General features: G+C 37.1%; 2 protein-coding genes across 2 annotated transcripts; one reads left to right on the forward strand and one right to left on the reverse strand.

Annotated features, from left to right (window-relative positions):
* The first annotated feature begins 955 nt into the window (after nucleotides 1-955).
* mc5ra (melanocortin 5a receptor) lies at nucleotides 956-12,110 on the forward strand. Its single transcript, XM_088600857.1, has 2 exons — nucleotides 956-1,276; nucleotides 10,115-12,110. Exon 2 carries the CDS (start codon nucleotides 10,207-10,209, stop codon nucleotides 11,191-11,193), a length of 987 nt encoding a protein of 328 aa, XP_088456983.1. The 5' UTR covers nucleotides 956-1,276; nucleotides 10,115-10,206; the 3' UTR covers nucleotides 11,194-12,110.
* Nucleotides 12,111-15,829: 3,719 nt separating this feature from the next.
* Nucleotides 15,830-16,738, reverse strand: mc2r (melanocortin 2 receptor). The gene has a single exon (XM_088602301.1). It carries the CDS (start codon nucleotides 16,736-16,738, stop codon nucleotides 15,830-15,832), a length of 909 nt encoding a protein of 302 aa, XP_088458427.1.
* Between the last annotated feature and the right edge of the window lie 4,684 nt (nucleotides 16,739-21,422).

Consider the following 21,422-nt stretch of genomic DNA (forward strand, 5'->3'; position numbering starts at 1 on the left):
ATAAAGTTAACCCTTATGTTGCACACAAAGTGTTTTCAAGTTGTTGTTGCTTAAAATGAAGAGGTCTTAAAGTGATCTATTTTTCATGCAAAATGACAGAGACAAAGATGCAAAAAGACAAAGATTGGGCTTCCTTATTTTTTGTCCACCCTTTGAGAACATCAGTTTTACAGCAGACAAACCACAGTCACTATATGTCTAACACCACTCAAACTAATGGAATACATCTATTCTTAGTGCAATGGGTTTTTTATAAGACAATCCTTCGGCACCTTTGTGAAAATGGGTCAGCTCTAAGAAACTAGAAGCTCCCTTGAAATGTACAGCTCTTGATCCTGAAATCTACAGTAATTTGCAATGTGTGTTTTTTTGGGTTATTCCTTCTTGAAAAATAAATGTAAAATGTGCTGAAACTAATATGGTTTTAAAGTATTGGTGATTGAGCACTGATGCATATCAATTCAATTATAGTGCTTGATATCAAGGATCTTAACAGTCCGGGAATGCAGTGACAGATTAAAACATTTTGTTCTCTTCTGGTGACACTGTATTTGTTAAAGATAGATCAATTTTCCAGGAGGAGAGAGTGTTGTTCGGCAGCTCTCAAATCATGTTTTTATCACAGAAACAAGCAGGGTGATAGATACTGACATTCTTTCTGTACAGCATTCTAAAACGTTGAATCCAAATGTTGAAACTATTGAATTGGCTCTAATTGGGTACTAATTGGAAGGCACATTTGGTGTTTAGAAATCAGAGAAGAGAGAAATTTATGAATTATTGAAAATCTGGAGGAAGGTTTAGCAAAAAAGCGAATCCTACCGTCCTTGACTTGTGCATATGCAAGGGAATAATATGAAAAATAATATGACGTGATTAGTTGGGAAAAAATGAAACAGTGCAGGACTCCTTAGAAATTGTAGATGTGGGTGTGAGGGTACAGGTGGTAGAGTAAGGTGATTCTTTTGGAAACATATAACACTCAAACAGAAAAGAAGTGGAAAAACAAGCTCTTGTCTAACAGATGCAAACATTAATGTGGGAGGTGGAGTTCTTTTTTCAGGATCAAGTCAATCTCTTCAGAGGGTATAAATGCAGAGGAACTCTCACTCAGCCTGTGCTGTGCAGAATTACAAACCTGCTCTGTCGTATCGATAGAGAGGACTGAATGAGCAAGGCTCGGAGGGGATTAGGACTTCTCCTTGCAAACCCGTGAACACGATATTCCAAAGGACATCAAAAACCTACAATTTCTGAATGCGACACAAAGACATAGGTAAGATTTTGTCGATCCTTCTTGTAGATATTTCTAGTTAATACAAAAATGCACAGCCAATAGAGATCATTCCAATTGATGTCAATTGGAGTTCATACAAAACAAAAAAAGTAAAATTCTATGTAAAATATCATTATGAGCTACATTTTAGATATTTACATATACTGTATATATTGAAGTGATTTATTTATTTATTTATTTTTAGACTGTTATCTACACTGTAGTCCATTTCTGGTTATTCAGCAGCTATTGCAAAGTTTTGGTGACCTGACTGGTAAAAATTAAAAATACCATTTTAAACAGTAACCTTTAACCTTGGTAAAGCTGCAACCTTTTTTTTCCTCTTAAGTTGTGCAAAAGGATACAATATATAACATACTAGGATTTCAAAATGTAAGAGCCTCTTGCCGGAATATGATTGTTTTCGATTCTTTTTTGAAAGGAGTTTTTTTTTAAGCTGATTAAGCTCAGTCTTGAGGCATGATCAATACCCGTGCCATGTGCCAGAAGGAACACATGGCCTGAGATTTCCTGGTCCATGTCATGTGCAAACTGCGATGCCAGAATCAGCTGGGAACTGCCTGGGAACTGGCAGGGAATATGAAAATGGGGCTCAGCCTCTGGAGGATTAGGGAAAAGTAATGGAAACACACTTCAGTTTTGTTGGTTAATTTTGCAACCTGAAGGTAATTGTGCTCCGACTATCTCTCCTTGAGGCTGCATAGTCAGAATCTGTTGGCTTTTTCCTGATAAAGGCCACTGAGGACTTGGAAGAAGGAAGGCAAGATCAAAGTCCGCCACTAGAACTACTTCCCAGTCCTCAGACACAATAGGAAGACTATTACCCGAGGAGAGAAATAAGGAGCGAATGTAAATGTCAAAATGAGTATTATGATAATAATATCTTATATTGCACCTTTAAAAACAACTCAAAATGCTTTACAGCAAAAGAAAATGAACAAGGAGATGAAGTAACAAAATTAGTATGACGCATAAAAATAATTATGAAAAAAGTGAAAAAATTAAACCGTGATGCTTTAAGTGATGGCAGAAAATTTAGACGTTTTTTACAGGAAATACAAAGCTTTTAAGAATTGCTTCTAGAAAAGAATATCTAATGAGATACTAAATAAACATCCACAGACAGCTTTTAAATTGTAATCATATTAATCAGATAAATTAAGAGAGTGCGTACTAAACTAGCAATGAGAGTATTACCAAATAGTTTTACTAGCATAGGTTAATCACAAACCATATTACCAAGCTGACAGGCTAATACTGTACATTTTGTATTTTAATCATTAAAAATATATAATCACTGTTTTTTCTGTTAGAAATTGAGTGATGCTACCCATTGAAACCTAATTCTATTTAATGAATAATGAAGAAGCCAGAAGAAGCTAATTTGAACCCTCTTTCCTTTTCATTTTCTTTAAGTGCACAAATAGCTTACTGAATCTCTTTTATCATTGTGGACCAAAATTGCATATTAAGAGTGTTCTTAGGAACTCTGTTTCTTTAAACTGCATTTTATTTTACTTCTGCTCAGTGCGTTTGTGGTTCTTCTTAGAAAAGTCACAGTTTTTGCCTTACAGTGCTACTGAATGCATGCATTGTACATGTTTCGTGCTGATAAGCCTACTGCAATTTCTTCTTCATTGCTCCTGAAATCTTTGTCCACACATAATTAATAAGTACAGTTCCATCAAACTTGCCTTCTAATTTTACTGTCTCCTGAGTCTCCTATTCACAAAACAATGTCAGAGACAATGAACAGTAAAATATCTTGGTTGCTAGAAAATGGCTTTATCAAACAGTCCTTCACAGAAATACCTTCAGATTCCAGGTACCTTGTTTGAATGTTCTGATACAGCCAAACTAGACAAAAAAGTGGCCGGCAAATATTCACTTAAAATGATATAACGGTGGCGATTTGAAATTTACTTTAAAAAATTATGAGTTGATTCAATTTATCATGAAGCCTTACATGTGAAGCGTGTTTTTATGATATCTAAAAGCTTAATTTTACTAAGGGAGATGTTTGTAATTGAATTCAGCTAATTGATAGACCAATGTGTTCAGTGATTAGACTTGGATATTTAATACGCTGATGCCTGACTACTTGAAGATTCTGTTCAAGGGCATTGGCACATTATTATCTTAGTAGCCAAAAGAGCAGCCTGCAGAGATGGGATTGGAGAATGTAGAATAACGGACTGAAATTGAAACAGCAGGGAAAGCAGGAAGATTAGTGACCCAGAGAGTAGATTGCTCAGAAAATCTAAAGGGAAAGAAAGGCAGAAAACACAATCACTGTATGAATGGAACATTGCTAATATTGCAAGAGGTGGAAGGAAGATTAAAAGTTATTTCTAGCTATTGGAAATAGAAGCCCAGTGTGTGGGGATCCTCAGTCGTGACTGAGTGAGGGTGGGCCTTATTTGGCTACAAGCATTTCTTGTCTCACGGTCATACCTACCCAGTAAGGCCAGTGAAGCAACTCATACCATTCCAGAAAGGCAACATTGTTCAACAGTAGGGTAGTGAAATTATGCACATTTGATAGGTTGAGGCATAGCGGTACTGTGGTTAGCATTGCTTCCTCGCAACGTTGGGGCCCTGGGTGCAGTTGCTCATCTGGTCTGCTACCCGTGTGGAGTTTCCTCTGGGTGGTCCAGTTTCCTCCCACAGGCCAAAAACATACTGGTAGGTTAGTTAGTTTCAGGGAAACGTGACCCTGATGTGAATGTGTCAGTGTGTGTGTATCTGACCTGCGATGGACTGACGTCCTGTCCAGGGTGTATCCTGCCTTGCGCCCACTGTTTGCAGGGATAGGCTCTCCCATGACTCCGAACTGGAAGAAATGATTTGAAAATGGTTGGATAGATGATAGCTAGTCCCATGTATTCAGTTTCCAATCAAAACCACTTCAGCAATGAAGAGTCTCCCACACAAAGCCTATGCTATTTATACTAAATACATTATTCATCATTTATTTATTTGTGGCATGCCTACTTAAGAGGGGAATTACAGCAAATCTGCCATTAGAACCCTGGTATACAGCCTCTAATTACTTGTAAATAGCCACACTGGGTTTATTGACTTAATCATAGCATAATTGATATAGGGTTTAGAATGTCACATTCTTAAATGGATACAATTAGGCTTTTGTTTGCTGTTTAAAAGGTGTACATAGTGCTACCACAGGTATCGCAACCACGGGTGGTTGAAATGCTGTATTTTATTACTCCAGGATTTCACTAGTTCATGATAGTTGTGAGTTTTTGCATTTCTAGACACAGCTGCAGTTGAATAAGCCCTTGGTGCTATTTTTTTAGTTTTTTTTACTATTCTTATGCTTCTAAACGGATTAAGGGTTTTGATAGAAAAGGGGTTAAGAACGTATGGAATTGAGAATCTTCTAATGTCAGTTTGGAATAGATTGTGTAGGATCTAAATATAAAGTCCTACTTGAAATTGTCATATTTGCAAGCTCAGTAACAACAAAATGTGCAAACTCTGTAGGCAGGTGGGGGGATTGTGTGTGTAAATAAGAAGCTATATATATATAAACCTTTAAAGCTATACATTTTTATATTTTAAAATTTTGCATCCTAATGACGTCACTTACGAATGAAAAAATACTCAAACTTCAATCTTCTTAGTTGTTGACAAAGACTGTCAGAAATACTGTAGAAAAAGTGAACAAAAAACCCCCATCTGAAACAAAGACAGGCAGACGCACATCAAGTGGCTCACAGACGTCCTGACAATGAGATGCTGATTTATGCAGACAAGCTCTCAGGCTGTGCTCTGTACACCTCCATTCTGAAGTTCCTCATTTCAATAGTTGGTAATCTTAGCTGGGAAAGGCTGCACTTTAACTGAGAAACTGCAAACATCATCCACTTTTACTTCCAGTGAAAAGAAGCTGGTTTTCCCTGGTATTTTAAATGAAGAACTAATACAGAATTCAAAAAGTAGCATCCATGATATCTTACAAATATTATTGATTAACATCGGTGTTTCACCATTGCATACAGGGAGTGCGCCAGTGTAACACTGAAATGGGATAAATATCAGAAACACTTCTCATCTGGTGAAGATCAGGTTGCACACATAACCACACTGCATCTGTGTGCCTTGCAATTCAGAAGCAACAGTAAACTAAAAATGATGAACAAATCCAACAAGTACTGTTGATTTTGAAAAAATGTGATTTTTAAACTCATTTAAAGGTCAGAAAGTTAACCTCCTTTTTGGCCCATAGTGCATAGTATAGTCTGGATTTTGCTAGTGTGAAACAAGATGACCTACTGTAACTGTATTTTGTGCTACGTTTTTCTGAGGCAGCTTTTTTCCCTTCTGTTTCAAAGGACCTCGGTCCATTTTCTAAAAGGACATCATGAGGCTGAAGTACATATGAAGAAAAAGCTAATCTGATTATTAATATATTGACCCTGCAGCCAGGTTCTGCTTCACATTTTTCTGGGACTTCGAAAGTTTTTTTCCAAGTGACACATAGATTAATATGAATTATTTTTATGCTATCCTCCAACATCCCACGCCTGGCTAGGCACCTTCAAAAATGAGAAGAAAACACACAATCCCCTTGACCTACAAAATCCAATAAAAGACTCTTTATTAAATCCTTGTTGGTGAAGCTTAAAACTCAATAAATGGTGGAGATCCATTAAGGTCAGCAATTACAAAAATATTTTTTAGCATTGAAAGAATGGCTCTAACACTGTACACCACAGGCCACATTCTAATTCTGTTATCTGGTTAATTTCTTATTCCATCTCTGCTGCTCTGTGATATATGTGATATGGTAGTGCAAGTGAAGGGGTATTTGATGTGAAGAGGGCACAATTACAGTATCTAATTAATAATCTTTGTATTTTTAGAGCAGCTCTTAAAACCTTATCATAATGGTTACAGTCAGGAACTGAAGCCTAGGGACACGGGAAAACAAACACAAAAACAGTTTAACATAAAAGAGAAAGTACGAAATTATTCCATAATCTATCACCTTTCTATACAATTTTCTACAAAACTACAGAAGGCCAGATACTTAAATACATACTGTTATAATATTTTTATAGGATTTACCTTTACAAATTCTCTTATTTTCTGTTTAACAGGAGCCATACAAAAGAAAAAAGAAGGATAAAACACCCTTTTTCTTTACCACAATTAACGACTTAAGTCAATTTACTTTGGAGCCATTTCACATAGATAACTAGAAAGGGGAATACATTAAGCTTTTAAAAGATCTACAGATTCATCCAGGGATGTTGGTGGGGATTGCTAATTTGACCTTTTAAAAAACGGAACGCTGTGCTGGTCCCTTTCTTTCCATTTCTTCACTTTTTCACATCTTGGCTGTTTCCCAAGGGTCGCTCCAGTGATAACGAGAGTGTGGGCTCAGAGACACAAAAGCTGTGAATAGTCTTAGTGAAGCAGTACCTATCCATCTTAAATTATATTACTGTATACGCAAGACAATAGTTTGACAATGAAACTTTTTTCTCCAAGATTTGATTTGACTTCATTCTGATCAATGGGAGCTCTATGAAATTGCATTTAATTTTGGTCGATTGTGCCGGTTGTTTGAGATGAAATGGAATGCAGTATACTGTATGATTACACACACATATCTGTTCTAACACAAAAGACTATGGAAGAGAAATACAATTAGAGTGCCTCCATTTTTGTGCTGCTTTGACACCATAGTCAATAGTTTCTCTTCTTCCATTTTAACAGCTTTTCAAACAGCATGGTGTGCTACAAAATGTCCTCAGAGTACACAGATGTATAGAGAGACACACAGAACAAGAATGCAACGTGTCTTGAAGATGTACTGTAGTATGAGCACAGCATGTACTTGTCAAAATATTAATTTTTACTGGTATTTGTTTGCACACCCCATAGTGCAGCTAATAGTTTTAATTTGTGTATTTTGTATTTTAACATTATCAAGAAAAGTCAGAATAACAGCAGTTACACAGCAGAAATTTGGTAACCTAGTAACGCCAAACAGTTTTATTAAGGAATAAATCTGTAGAAAAACATCTCAGAGACCATTGTTTTTTTTTCTGTACGTGGGTAAACAGATGAAAATTACTTATTGGAAGATAATAAAAGACAAACTTCATAATAAAACAATGTGCCTTCTTTTCAGAAAAAAACTAAGCTAAGGCTAAGTTCCTTGCTTACACTGTTGTGATAAAACATATTTTTTTATTTCCTGTTATAATTTGCAATTGTATTCAAGGATACAGATTGCAATTTGTGTTAATTAATATTAAGATTAAACAAATATGATAGGTACTGTATTTGCATGTAGGATTCCTGAAGTATAATTGCTGTAATAATTACCATATGAAGGGAAGCAAAGGAACAGTGTATTAGAATGATGAGGAAAATCTGGTAGAAAAACTTCTGGCATGCGAGGGATATATTTGCATAATCTAAATAAGGAAAATTTATGAATAAGGGAATTTGCATGGTAATAATAAGGGTTTGTTGCTAAAATTGTGTGTATCTACACTCTGCCACAAGTTGTCTGGTTTTAATTAGAAATCTGGCTGACTGTTAAGTAAGAGTGTTACATTTCACACAATGTCACTTTTCAAGTTAATCACAATTAAAGCGAAAATATAAGGTTCTGTACCTGACATCTCGCCAATAATTAAGAAACAAAATCTATGCTGCCTGTCTTACATGAACATTAATCAGCTCTATCTGTTTCTGAATGCTGGAGACTTCTGCTTGCTCTTCAATATACTGTAGCACTGAATGTAAATCCTTTGTTATATACTAAGCTTTTTCACTGGTTAAAATTCAGCTGTGCCATGGTGAACAGTCAGCTCTGATGATGAAACAGCTGTCTATGGCAGCTTGCTTGGGACCTAACATTTAAAGTCTCTTAAGACTAGCGGTTCTCAATCTGTCTGTTGGTTTTTATTCTGGTCACAGTCTTCATTACCACCATTTTGTTTCTGTGTCTGCTGTGTTTTAAATGTACTTTTTTTTCAGGTCTGAATGTTTTGTGAGATTTGGAATCGGCAATAAAGAGTTACTGAACTCCCATTATTCTGGTGGGTTCCAGAAGGAGAAAAAACACCAACTGGTACAAATGATAGTGTCTGACACAACGTCACCTGTGATCATCAAACAACTATCATCTTAGGAGCTCTTTACTTAGAAAGAAGAAGGAAATTCTTAATTAGAAAGTTGAGGAGAGAATGTCTCATATGCTGAATTTGTTGAAAATACACTTTAATCTAGGGTATGTTTGAAACCATAGAGCGAGCAGTTTTAGCATAACAGTTAGATGCATCACTTATTACTGGTGATTAATAAGCTAGTTGAAACAAAAAACAATAAAGTTTTCTCAGGATCAAGAGTGGGAACCGACGATTTATTTTACTGCATATGGTTCCGCTATAATGCTGTTATGGTCAGAGCTCACAAATATCAATATATCCCAGGATTCTAAATCACTTCTATTTGCTCTTAAAATATTGCAGCTCTGAAAGTGGTTGCTTGTGAAATCTATAGTACTGTAACGCATACGGCCTCCATTGCTTGCAAGAGCTGGCTTACCAGAGCGGTGACGTCACCGCCCTTCCCTGTGAATAGCAGGGATCGCAGTCGCTGGGCTGATGGGAGATTTCCCTTTAGCTCAAGTGGCTGGGTCCCTGTTGAGTGACGCCGGAGGCCCAGGTTCGAGTCCCCGACGGTGGGGGTCCAACTAGAGGCGGCAGCATCGAGGGTGCCCAAGTGAACCCTGTAGCGTTACAGTATAATTGATAGATTAATTTGTATGACTTATATATTATATGAAAATATATGTCAATACTTTGAAAATAGTCTACATAGAAACAGAAAACTGTCTTCTCCTATGTCAGAACAGGGGAAAACACACACAAACAGCTTTTTCCAAAATGGGTATAAGTCATTAACTTATTAAGTCATGAATTTAGAAGTCAAGAGACTGATTTATGGTGTGTAAAGTCAGATGCTGTAAGTGAAGTATTTGTTAAAATGCAGTTTAAGACACCTGGGTTATTATCACTATTTAGTACTGTACTGCTTCAAACACGTTAAAGATGTGAACATATTTCCAATTACACTAGGAGTTAGAATTCCAGAAAAATAATCAGTTATCAAAGATGGAAGATCCTGATGGCATCTCCAGCTTGAACAAAATTCATTTGAACAAAATCCATTTGTGGCTTGCAGACAAAGAAACGTTCATTGTAATGGGGTGTAATAATTATTTAATTGGTGTTTATATCACATTTGGAAGCCTGGCCTCATTAAAGTAAAAAACCAAGATGATAATGTGAGCAAGTTTAAATGGATCATTGAAATCAATTTAACATAGGGCAGGGTAAGAAAAGACTGCAGAACTGCTCCTATTGTTATTTTAGACAATTTTAGATGAATTATTTGGTTATCTTATTGTAACTTTGCCTTTGTTATGTTTCTTTTTTTATCAAACTCTAATAGAGAGTTTCACATTAAATGAAAAAATCTATGATAATACTTCAAGAGCTTCAAAACTCATAATTTCTTGTAGGTTTTAACACATTGCAATATTACATAGTTCTAGATTTTCTCTGAGTATAAACATTTTACAGGTTTAAACTATTTAATTATAAGGGGACATATGACGTAACTTTCTCCTGAGATTAATGATGTGGATTTTAATCCCGCTATCTGGGTGTTCTCTTGTATTTCCTTCTAACCCCTGTGCTGTGCTGTGGGAAGCAATATTGAATTTATTCTTACTGTTGTGTACCTTTCTTCTTTTAATTACTTGCACAGAAAACAATCTTTCAATGATGTGCTTCTCACCAAGGCCCTGAACAAGACAGAATCGCCAAAGACCACTTCAGTAGTGTCCCTTTAAACAAAAAATGAATTCTTCTGACAAGATGCTCATGCAGGGTCCTCTGGCCACCAGCTCTAGCAACTCACAGAGCAATTTCACAGATCTCCCTGGGAAGACCAAACCAACAGCATGTGAGCAAGTCAATATAGCAACAGAAGTGTTTCTGACTCTGGGCATCGTCAGCCTGCTGGAGAACATCCTTGTGATCTGTGCCATCGTGAAAAACAAGAACCTTCACTCTCCCATGTACTTCTTCGTGTGCAGCTTGGCTGTTGCAGACATGCTGGTCAGCGTGTCCAATGCCTGGGAGACCATTGTGATCTACCTGTTGAACAACCGGCAGTTGATTATGGAAGACAACTTCATCCGCCAGGTGGACAATGTGTTTGACTCCATGATCTGCATCTCCGTAGTGGCCTCCATGTGTAGCCTGCTGGCCATCGCGGTAGACCGCTATGTCACCATCTTCTACGCTCTCCGCTACCACAACATCATGACTGTAAGGCGGGCAGGTTTCATCATAGCTGGGATTTGGACCTTCTGCACTGGATGCGGCATCGTGTTCATCATTTACTCGGACACCACCCCGGTGATCATCTGCCTTATCTCCATGTTCTTTGGGATGCTGGTCCTCATGGCCTCCCTCTACAGCCACATGTTCCTCTTGGCCCGCTCTCACGTGAAACGGATTGCTGCCCTCCCTGGATACAACTCCATCCACCAGAGAGCCAGCATGAAGGCCGCTGTCACGCTGACCATACTGCTGGGTATCTTCATAGTCTGCTGGGCCCCCTTCTTCCTCCACCTCATCCTCATGATCTCCTGCCCGAGGAACCTGTACTGTGTCTGCTTCATGTCCCACTTCAACATGTACCTCATCCTCATCATGTGCAACTCTGTGATCGACCCTCTGATTTATGCTTTCCGCAGCCAAGAAATGAGGAAGACTTTCAAAGAGATCATTTGCTGCTACAGCTTGCGGAATGCCTGTGGACTCCCGAGCAAGTATTAGAAAAGACTGGCTGCATTCAGAGATTCTCAGATTGATCAAGCATTTTTTTCCACCTAAGGTGTAAATGTATATAAAGGAAATCAGACCTTAAATGCCTTGTTATCCTTGTATCCTTGTATAGGATACATTTACTTGTGAAGACTCGGACATCTCAGTCTCTTTAGCCTAGTTTAATTCTGGACCAAGATAAGGTTTTAAATGCAAAATATTTTCGATCAAATTCTCTGAAGGTACACCTGTCAGAATGTCTGTAACCCCTGGTTGAAATCTGTGTGCTGTGCTGTATATACCTTGAAAGAAGACGGAATATAACCACCATTCCTCTCTTATAGCACTATATCAAATTAGTCGACTCCTGGATTCTTTAAAGCCAAAATGAATCTGATAAGTTGCTGTAAGATGTTGTTAAAAATAATCTAAGAATCAAATGTGTTTTAAAAAAACATTTAATCTGAAACACTGTTACAAACTACAAATAGTGTTAGGATGTACTGAAATTTCTAACAAGTCTCTTAATCAATCAAGACAGGAAGGATGGATTACAAAATGTAAAGAACTGCACATTTTACTGCTACCCAGCAAAACATTGGATGGGAACACAGAGATCTCTCAGCTCTCATGTTCTACTAAGATAAAATATTCCATGTTGTGATGTTGTTCCTGTGAATAAAGCTCCAATGTTGGATTTCACAATATTTTAGTTAGTCTTTGAATAAAGTGACAAATGCAGTCTCCTCAATATATTCAGAGAACATCGCAATTGTATGTTGTTACTGTTTTTGTCATTATACTTGAAAAAATACTTCATTTACATTAGTTTATGTATTAAGGTGGTCTTTTAATGAATTTATTTCTCTGTTGTTTCAATGTTAGATATCAAATTCTGTTCACATTAAAGTTGACATTTTTTTATCAAATCGATTTTTTTAATTAAATGCTTTGTCATAAAAGGTCATACTTAACATCGTTCATGGAGACCTAATGGTCTCATATGGCCAATAGAGCCTGACCCTAGCTGCCCCCCAAAATTGCACAAACAGGGGAACAGGGGAGTGAAAATGAACATCTGAGGTAACGTTCCAATTTAACAGAGAGCGGTATATTAAACACTCCATAGCACCATGGAGGAAAGGATCACTTCAGATCTAAATAACACTAAAAAGGAAAATCAGCTGCAGCATGTCTTTATGGTCAATCACCCCCTGTTTTAACATCTCAACTCCAAGAATTAAACACTGACTCACCATTCCTCTGTCCCATTGCCGTCTCTCTGTATACATCACGCCAAAAGAAGAGTTCATTGCTGGGGTACTGGGGTTACTGTGACAACAACTGAAGAGCGGGTGTTTGAATTTCATCAAAGGTGTGTGGTGGGATTTCCTTTGGCAACAACAAGGCTACAAAACGCATGCATGCAGCAATACAAACCTTACTATTCAGTGAATGAATTCAAATCATGCTCTCCTGACCCTTTCTAATTAAACCAAATGACTGCACAATATAGTCCAGTATCCAGTTATCAGGAAAACCCATCTTTTAGGTAATTAGGTAAGCATGGGAGGTGTGTATGCAAATTGAGATATGTGAGTACTGATAATAGATTATCTCAATGTTTAAATGACCATCTATGAGGTGTTAAGTAAGTTCTTAACAAGTTAAGTGCCTGAAGACCTTGTTGCTCAAGATCAGTCCAAAAGTAGCAAACTATCTCATCCTAAAAATACAAATATTCCTTGAGGATCCAGGCAGCTTGTAACCCTGTTTGGCCTTGGTGTGGCCCACATCTGCTGTGGACGGTTCTGCGGCAGTCCCTACTAGAAAAGAAACTGCGCTCAGTCATAGTCACCATTTTCTTGGATTTAAATGCAGTTCTCATGGCTAACTGTACGGTATGTCATAAAAATCTAATATAAAAGGGAAGTAATATGCCAGTTTGTTTTAAAAATGAGACAAGTTATCAAGCATAAAAGGTATGGAATGGTAACGGAAAATATACTACTGCTTTTTGAGAATAAAGCTAAGCACAAACTGGGCTTGTCTATGCATTTATTGCCCTGCCAGTGTATAATTAATAATAATAATTATAATAATTGCTTACATTTATATAGCGCTTTTCTGGACACTCCACTCAAAGCGCTTTACAGGCAATGGGGACTCCCCTCCACCACCACCAATGTGCAGCATCCACTTGGATGATGCGACGGCAGCCATAGTGCGCCAGAACGCTCACCACACATCAGCGATCAGTGGGGCTGAGAGCAGAGTAATTAAGCCAATTTATAGAGGGGGATTGTTAGGAGGCCATGATTGATAAAGGCCGATGGGAAATTTGGCCAGGACGCCGGGGTACACCCCTACTCTTTTCGATAAATGCCCTGGGATTTTTAATGACCACAGAGAGTCAGGACCTCGGTTTTACGTCTCATCCGAAGGACGGCGCTTGTTTACAGTATAGTGTCCCCGTCACTACACTGGGGCATTAGGACCCACATGAGCCGCAGGGTTAGCGCCCCCTGCTGGCCCCACTAACGCCTCTTCCAGTGTATGTTTGGTTGTAGGTGTATTTTACTATAAATAAACATTAAGTGTAGCAAAATGGCCATTTTTTAAGTGGATGAAAATGTTTAAAACGTTTCCTTGTTTAATTTTCTAGGTGTTCAAGCTGAGGATAAAAGCATAAAAAAATTCTCTAAATTTATTCATATTTTATGTAACACTGCTTGTTAGTTTTTTTTGTGAATTTTCCTTTAGCTGTTGAAATTGGAATAAACAATGAAATTCAAACATATCAACATATTTTCACTTGTGGAGGAGACACATGGAATTCTGAAGCTTTGTGAGATAACATTCATTCCTGTATGAACTTGATACACCAATTTAAGACCAGGTTAAGTTTCACCCCAGAAATCTAATAAATGTTGGATTGTCTTGCCTAAACCAAAGGCTGAAAGCAAAAATGGCACTCCGTCCTGACTTTTTTCAGTTTATTGAAAACTTTACCATATGAGATCTAGTGCATATATCATGATGAAATTAAATCCATAACTTTAAATGGAATAAAATGCTTAGAGAACTCAAAACTGATTGAGAAAGATAGTGCCTAAGTATGACCAATAAGCCACAGAACATGCAGACATTAACAGGCACCTGATTGATCGGTTTCCCTTTCTTGTCTTTACTCATCTTGCTTCACATGACAAAATTACTGCCTGTTACTCAGGTATGTGGTGCAATAAATTATATTATCTGATTGTCACAGCAGATGATTGAAACAGGTTCCTGTATACATCAACATTTTTTTTAACATGACTTCCAACTTCCTTTTCAACTTCCCAGAGATGGTCAGACCGTGTAAGTGTTTGCTAACAAATGAAGAACTAATTAGACAAACTGATTTATATAAAGTAGATTTATAGTAACTACCATGTTTACGCAAATAGTCTTCTAAATGTAACATGATGTCATGCACAGATTTGTTGATTCGTCGTCCATATGCAAATCTAGATTTGTTTTAAAGACACACCATTGAAAAATAAAAACAGGTGCAGTTTTCCTTGTGGATATGGTTTTGGATTTTCTTCCTCTTAGAGGTCTATTAATGTTACAAGGTATATTGCAGGTAAGTCACCAACTACAATTTCCATAAATGCATGAGGCACCCTTTGTTCCATTATAATGCATATGAGAATCTAGACATCTCCGAATATTTAGTTATCCATCAGGTATTTTACTACATGAACACATGAAAAATCAATGCCTAACACAAAGAGGCAAATGTCATGCAGAAATAAAGAATAATACTTTATTTTACTCACCCAACCACAACTTTTCATTAAAGCTAGAAGGCAGTTCTTGTGAAGTGGGTTTCTTAAACTTCTTTGGGAATTTATCCTGTTAGAAACATTTATAAACACTGTACTTTATGTGGTGGATTGCTGATTTGATCTTCCCATTTCTTTCAGAGAACACTAATGAAACTGATTTCAATCATGCCACCTGAACGTTCTATTAAGGCTTTGTACTCTAGATATGCAAACTCACCTGCACTCATATCAATGCACCCATCCACTCATAAATCAGAAATCCAAAAGTTACCAATACGAGTCAAATGCAAAAGCAGGATCTGTGACTGTGCATGTGTGTAATTTATACATACGCTTTCATAAAGTGAGCTGTTTATACAAAAACCCAAGCATCTTGTGAAGGTAAATTATCTAATTGGCTATTTTGCTAACTACTGTTCATAAGCCAGAAGGAGCCTGTCTTATTACATCTTTGTTGGACCAGTTTAAATATTCACCATAGTCCAAAAGCTGTGGATGATTTGAAGAAAACTAGAAAAAACTCCAGAACTATGGGACCCATAGTCCCACAGGGACAAGAATTGGGGAAGACACCTGTCATGGAAGACCAATGCTAATTCTATTTTAACTTCATTCTTTCTGTAGGTCAAAACTGTTGCCAAAAATGTAAGATCCCCTTGCCTAATATGTTGAGTTTTTTAAAAGAGAAAACTGAAGCCACACTTCCCTTGTCTGTACTGTATCATGTTCCATTATGTTATCACATTATATTAGATTATATCATATCTTACTAAATTATCTTAAAAGTTAAAGCAGAAATTTCAAAAAGAAGCTCAGAAATAGCCACCACATACCCGTGTACCTGAGCAAAAAAACATTTTTCTTAGTGTATTTCTTAGCTCCGCACTTCGGAAAGCATAAATGACAGGGTCGATCACTGCGTTACACATCAGCAGAATCACATGGACCTGGAAAAGGGACCGGTAGCATTCACAGTAGGGGTTAAGTGGGCACACCATTAAGATGAGAAGATGAAAGAAAAATGGCGACCAACAGATGATAAAAACGCCAAAGAGAATTGTCAGTGTGATGGCTCCCTTCATGTTGTTCTTCTGGCGGGCACGATTTCCTGGCAGAGACGCTATTTTCCAGACATGTGTCCGGGCCAGCTGAAATATGTGCACGTACAAAATCAGAATTAAAACAAGGGACACCAGAAAGAGCGCTATGAAGCAGGTCATAATCACAGTAGCGCGGAAAAAGATGATCATGACCACGCCGCTCCCCGCACAAAATGTCCATATGCTTCCCAGGATGACAGCTACGCGTTTCATGGTCATTATGTTGTGGTACCTCAGGGCGTGGAAAATGGTAATGTACCGGTCAACAGCAATGGCTGACAAGCTGAAAATAGATCCCGTGAAGGACATACAAAGCAGAGTGTCCATCACGTCGTCCGTTTTCGTTTCAAACTTTCCCCTAGAATCCAAGCGGCCCGCGTCGGTGAACACCAGCATGGTGTTCTCCAAGGCCTTGGACACGCTGGAAATCACATTGAACAGAGCGAGGCTGCAGATGAAGCAGTACATGGGGGAGTGAAGGTTCTTGTTCTTTATGACGGCCACCACCACCAGCAGGTTCTCCGTTAGGCTCACCATTGTGATGGCAAAAAATATCTCATTGGGAATTTTCACCTCCTTGCAGTCTGTTTCATTCACATTAGCCCCTGTGGAGTTGTTCATGGCGTTTGTGTTGCCCTGCTTCTCGGCCTAAGCTCCTATTAGGTCCTTTGTTTTTTCTATTTGAGATTTCCCATCAAAAGTCTCCTAGAAGTAGCAAAAACAGAGGATTAGTAGGTAACACACCTTAAATCTGATTCAGTTTATACTGTATTCTTCCCCGGGATTTGCAGAATAAAAAATGACCTTCACATTTTCATACAACACTCATTCGCGCCTTCTTTCTGAAGTCTGAAACCTTCAAAATTTTTATTAAAAAAGACTGCCAACAGTCTGAAACTGAACTTAGAGCGAGAAAGCTTAAGCGTGTGAGAATGAACATGTTACAATTTTACAAAAGACCCACAAAACTGTGTAGAGAAAGGTTGATGAATTAGCCACTTAAAAGAAACAAGTGACTCACCCCAAGCACATTATGAGTGTAAATAAATCTTGGTTTATTTTAAATGCAAATTGAGTCAGAAATTCTCATTAATCAAACGAAGGAGTGCTTGAAAAAGTACGTGCAGTTAGGGAGAGCAGAAATTGTGCCCAAATTAAAAATTGTACAAAAGGACTCCAGCCTGTTTAAAGGTGATCTGAGAAAATGAAATAAAAAGGGGACTGAGGTATGAAATCAATTGTCTCTGCCTCTGAAGTTCTGTAAAAACAGGACTGAAAGGCTCTGTCCAAAATAATCTTGGTCATGGCTTTTTGAATCCTTTTAATGAAATGCAAAACGTATAGCTCCTTAATACAGACAGGGCCATGTTAAAATTAGAACGCTATCATTAAACATCAGATATTGATTATACTTGTGAGAGCCACTCCTGAGACCATCCTGATTGTCATCACAAGAACTGAATTGTAAAGCAGAACTGTCAGATTTATTCTCTTGGTATTAAGTGCAACAGGAATTTTATCTGTGTAGAGAGAATGTGATAAATGACATATTCCTAATGGAAACCCTCACTGTCAAGGAGTAAATGTCAGTGATGACTGCTCATTTTTGTAATATTCATTCACACTCACAAAACATCTTGGCTACTCATGGGATGTCTTTTAACCTCCTGAAATGGAGTACAGAGCAATAAACTGTGAAAAGTGGATCTTCTAGGTAATGTTTATCATGTTTCTAGACATTATTTGGAAGGCAAAATATAAATGCACACCAATTTCTCTGTTCTTAGAAAAGATAATACGGACTTTGGCTGTATTATTTGGTCACTTTAGAAGTCTGTATGTTTCCGATTCATGGCCTCTTGATTTAGACACACTGTTCCAACAGATAAGAAGCTTATCTTGTCGTTGGTAAGATTTATTATAAATGGGTTTTTATGCCTTTCACTGCTTGCAAACTGTGCTCAAAACTTTAGATCTCATACTGTAAATACTTAATGAAAAATATGACACCAGTCTACCCTGCCTGCTATGGTACTGCTTGAGAAAAGAAGGAATAAGAATACCACTCAGTGTTATGTGTAATCAGCCACTCAATACCTGAAGCACACTCTTCACCTTCTTGTAGGCAGAGGCTATTTTATGAGCAAATGTGCTCAGTAGATTCTGTTAAGAAGAGCAATGTTAATAAAAGATAATCACATTTTACATCTGACCGACATAGCCCAAAACAGAATTGCTGTGTATTAAAAAGTGTTAAATGGGCTTCATGTCCGAGGCCTTTAATGTGTTGTAAAATGGAGAATTCAAATTCTCCTGTTTTGTCATAACGTACTGTAGGTATAGAACACAGCGTTATCTCTGCCCTGAGACAGAGTTCATGGGGAGAGGCTTTAACATTCAGGTTGTACTTTCTCATCTATCATATCGTTTTAGAAACAACACAGTCCGGTACTCTTCCGCATGTACGATTACTGATAGAAGCAATTAAGTTGCTAAAAAGAGAGTTTTGATAATCATTAAGATTAGAATTAAGTCCACAATAGTGGGTGTCTGTACATTTTTTTAAAAGTCAACAACATCTACAAATGCAATTATTTCAATCAAAAGGTATAATGAAAGGCATAATTACTTAATTGTGTTTTTTTTTCTGTTTTAGGCTTGTTACTACCAAAAATGTTTTTAATTACACTATTAGTTACACTAAAATTCTAGATCAGTTTAGATCAAAATTCTCTACATTGTGGATCCTGGCTATCTACAAACAGCTGATCAATATTGTGTTAGACTGCAGTAATTGGATCCTCTTTTCTAACCCGTGCTCTTTCTTAAATCAGTTACTTTCAGGGAGGCTCCTTCAATAAGACTTTGTCTTGTCTTAGGACCTTCTTCTAGTCAGTAGTACGTGGGCACTTACCCTCTCCTTTAAATCCAAAGTGAATATATTTTGTCTGTTCTACTTCCCTTGAAGCTAAACTAGCTTGTTATGACATTCTTTCATAACTTGTGGATTACTTTAATGTACTTTGTACATATCTAGTAACTTTTTCAGTGTAATTTTGCTATTCCTCAGTGCATCATTTCTTATAGTAAAAAGCTTTCAGATACAAGGACAGTCAATCATAATGTATTTTGTTTCATTTTATTATTTCAAGTCGCACAATGACTTGGAAATGCCAGATGGAGAGCTGTTAATTTAAATCTCAAGTCTGGTCTTTCATTTATATGTGTGCTCTAATTTTGAACAAAAAGTATTTCACAAGACATATCGAGCAATTGAGCAAAATTAATATGTACTGTAGGTGGGTTGAGTGTGAAAGGCTGAGAGAAGCATGAATGAAAAAATAAACTCTGTGGAAAGTATTACTGGTAAATTGACATACCAAGTGAGGCAGAATAAACTGAATGCTCAGGGAAGAAACTTTCCTTCTTGAATGAAAATGTCTTTCCATTGGGAGCCATCTACACATGGGTACTGTAGGTCCAGTCTGCTGTTTATCTGATTAAATTCAAGCTTCATAGACAAAGGTGAACGCACCTGTAAAATTACAGTCTAGAGAGGTGTCATTTTTTTTCTTAAAACATGAACTTAACTACTGTGAGGTGCAGCTGAGAATGTGCTGAAAATGTGGAAGGCGCTCAAAAACACAGAGGAGTCTTTGAACCAATCTTTGGCCAAATCAGTTAGTGATCCAGACAGATGAAGTCCCAGAGGCTGGTCATCCTCAGACCGGAAGGACACTAGAACATTTTCATTAGTAGTATTTAAAAACTTTGCCTTCTTTGTCAGCACGGTTGCTTCAGCAAATGAAGAACATGTAGAAAATGTAGGGTTTATTTTGAACGTTATGGACACAAAGGGGATATTCTTTTTTGTTTTTCTAATATGAGCAAGAATAAGGAAATTAAAATAAATCATTTATCAGTCTTTATCCTTTTGTTGATGCACTTACATATATCAGAATTCATTTTAACTGTTACACTTATTACATTTTGTCACAAAGAATGATGCATCATTACTCCGATCTTCTGTTTTCATAATGGATACCTCCAGGCATAAACCTTTTGTTCTTTGAGACAAAATTGCTTTGAAGGGCAATCATGCAGGATTGTTTCAGCAAAATGCAGATACTTCAATACATTTATTATCAAATTCAAAAGGATTTAGCAATAAGTGTTTCTAAGGTGTGAGTAATCAAGAGTGTGGACATTTTATGTCTGAATGCAAGAATTTATGGATTGGTAATGTTAAATGGCAAAACTGATTTGAATCTCCCTGGTGTGCTAAGTGCAGTGGTGCTTTAGAAACTAATAACTTGTGAAAGTGTGTGTTAGATAAATTATCATAAGTGGCATAAGTAATTCTTAACACTGTGTTTGATTCTCGTTACTCATGGTGACATCTCTTCCTTCACTTAAACGAAACAGCTTTTATACTAAGCTTGTGTACGTTTTATCAAGGAAATAGAATCCCTTGTCATCTTTCATACACCATGCTTCAATTTTTGGCAACGTTTGACATTTCAATAATATTTCTCTTTCAAACTAAAGAGCAAAAAATAACACCTTGGACTGAAACTGTATTCGACTTGCCCCTTTGATCTCATGTCAACATGCTCAGGCACTGTTCCTCTTTAATATGCAGTATGGCTTTTATTGAAACCTATTTGAATTCCCAGTGATAGATGTTGAAAATATTCTTTGGAACACCCCTGTTAGAATGTGATTGAATAGAAATATATGGTATTGCTTTTTTGGTTTGAGTAGTACTTTACATATGATTTGTACATCATCAAGCACAATAGGAAAAATATATATGCCTAAATATTAGTAGAATGTAAGACTGGGCAAATATCTGGCAGTTGACATTTAATGGAGATGAATGCAGAGTTCATAGAGAACACAGAGCTCAAACAGGTAAGATTCAGATGCTATGGTTCAAACATCTCATTTTCAAGACAAGAAGAGAAAGCAATAGAAAAATGAAAACAAAATGTTAAAGGCTGTACATATACAGGATGTATATATAGTTCAAAGCATACATTGCAGATTTACAATAACAACCTAGTCACAATAAAAAAAAAAGATTTGCATCTACTGAGAAATCTGAGCAATCACTAGCTCAATGTTACAACAGCAAGAAGAAACCAAGAAACATGTGGTCTCAGAGGATAATGCACCAGAAACTCCTTACTTATTTAAAGTAAGAACAAAGTGTTCTGATAAAGTGTTCAATTTAGCAAATGCTTATAGTAGAACCATCCTGACATTTTGATACAGTTCAGAATGTTCCCAATTTGCCTCAATA

The sequence above is a fragment of the Lepisosteus platostomus genome, chromosome 12, assembly GCF_059453375.1.
Source record: "Lepisosteus platostomus isolate fLepPlt1 chromosome 12, fLepPlt1.hap1, whole genome shotgun sequence".
NCBI classification, from domain to species: Eukaryota; Metazoa; Chordata; class Actinopteri; order Semionotiformes; family Lepisosteidae; genus Lepisosteus; species Lepisosteus platostomus.

Bases quoted from the DNA above. Each gene is read 5' to 3' on its own strand.
- mc2r (XM_088602301.1), bottom strand. From the start codon at position 16,738: ATGAACAACTCCACAGGGGCTAATGTGAATGAAACAGACTGCAAGGAG.
- mc5ra (XM_088600857.1), top strand. From the start codon at position 10,207: ATGAATTCTTCTGACAAGATGCTCATGCAGGGTCCTCTGGCCACCAGC.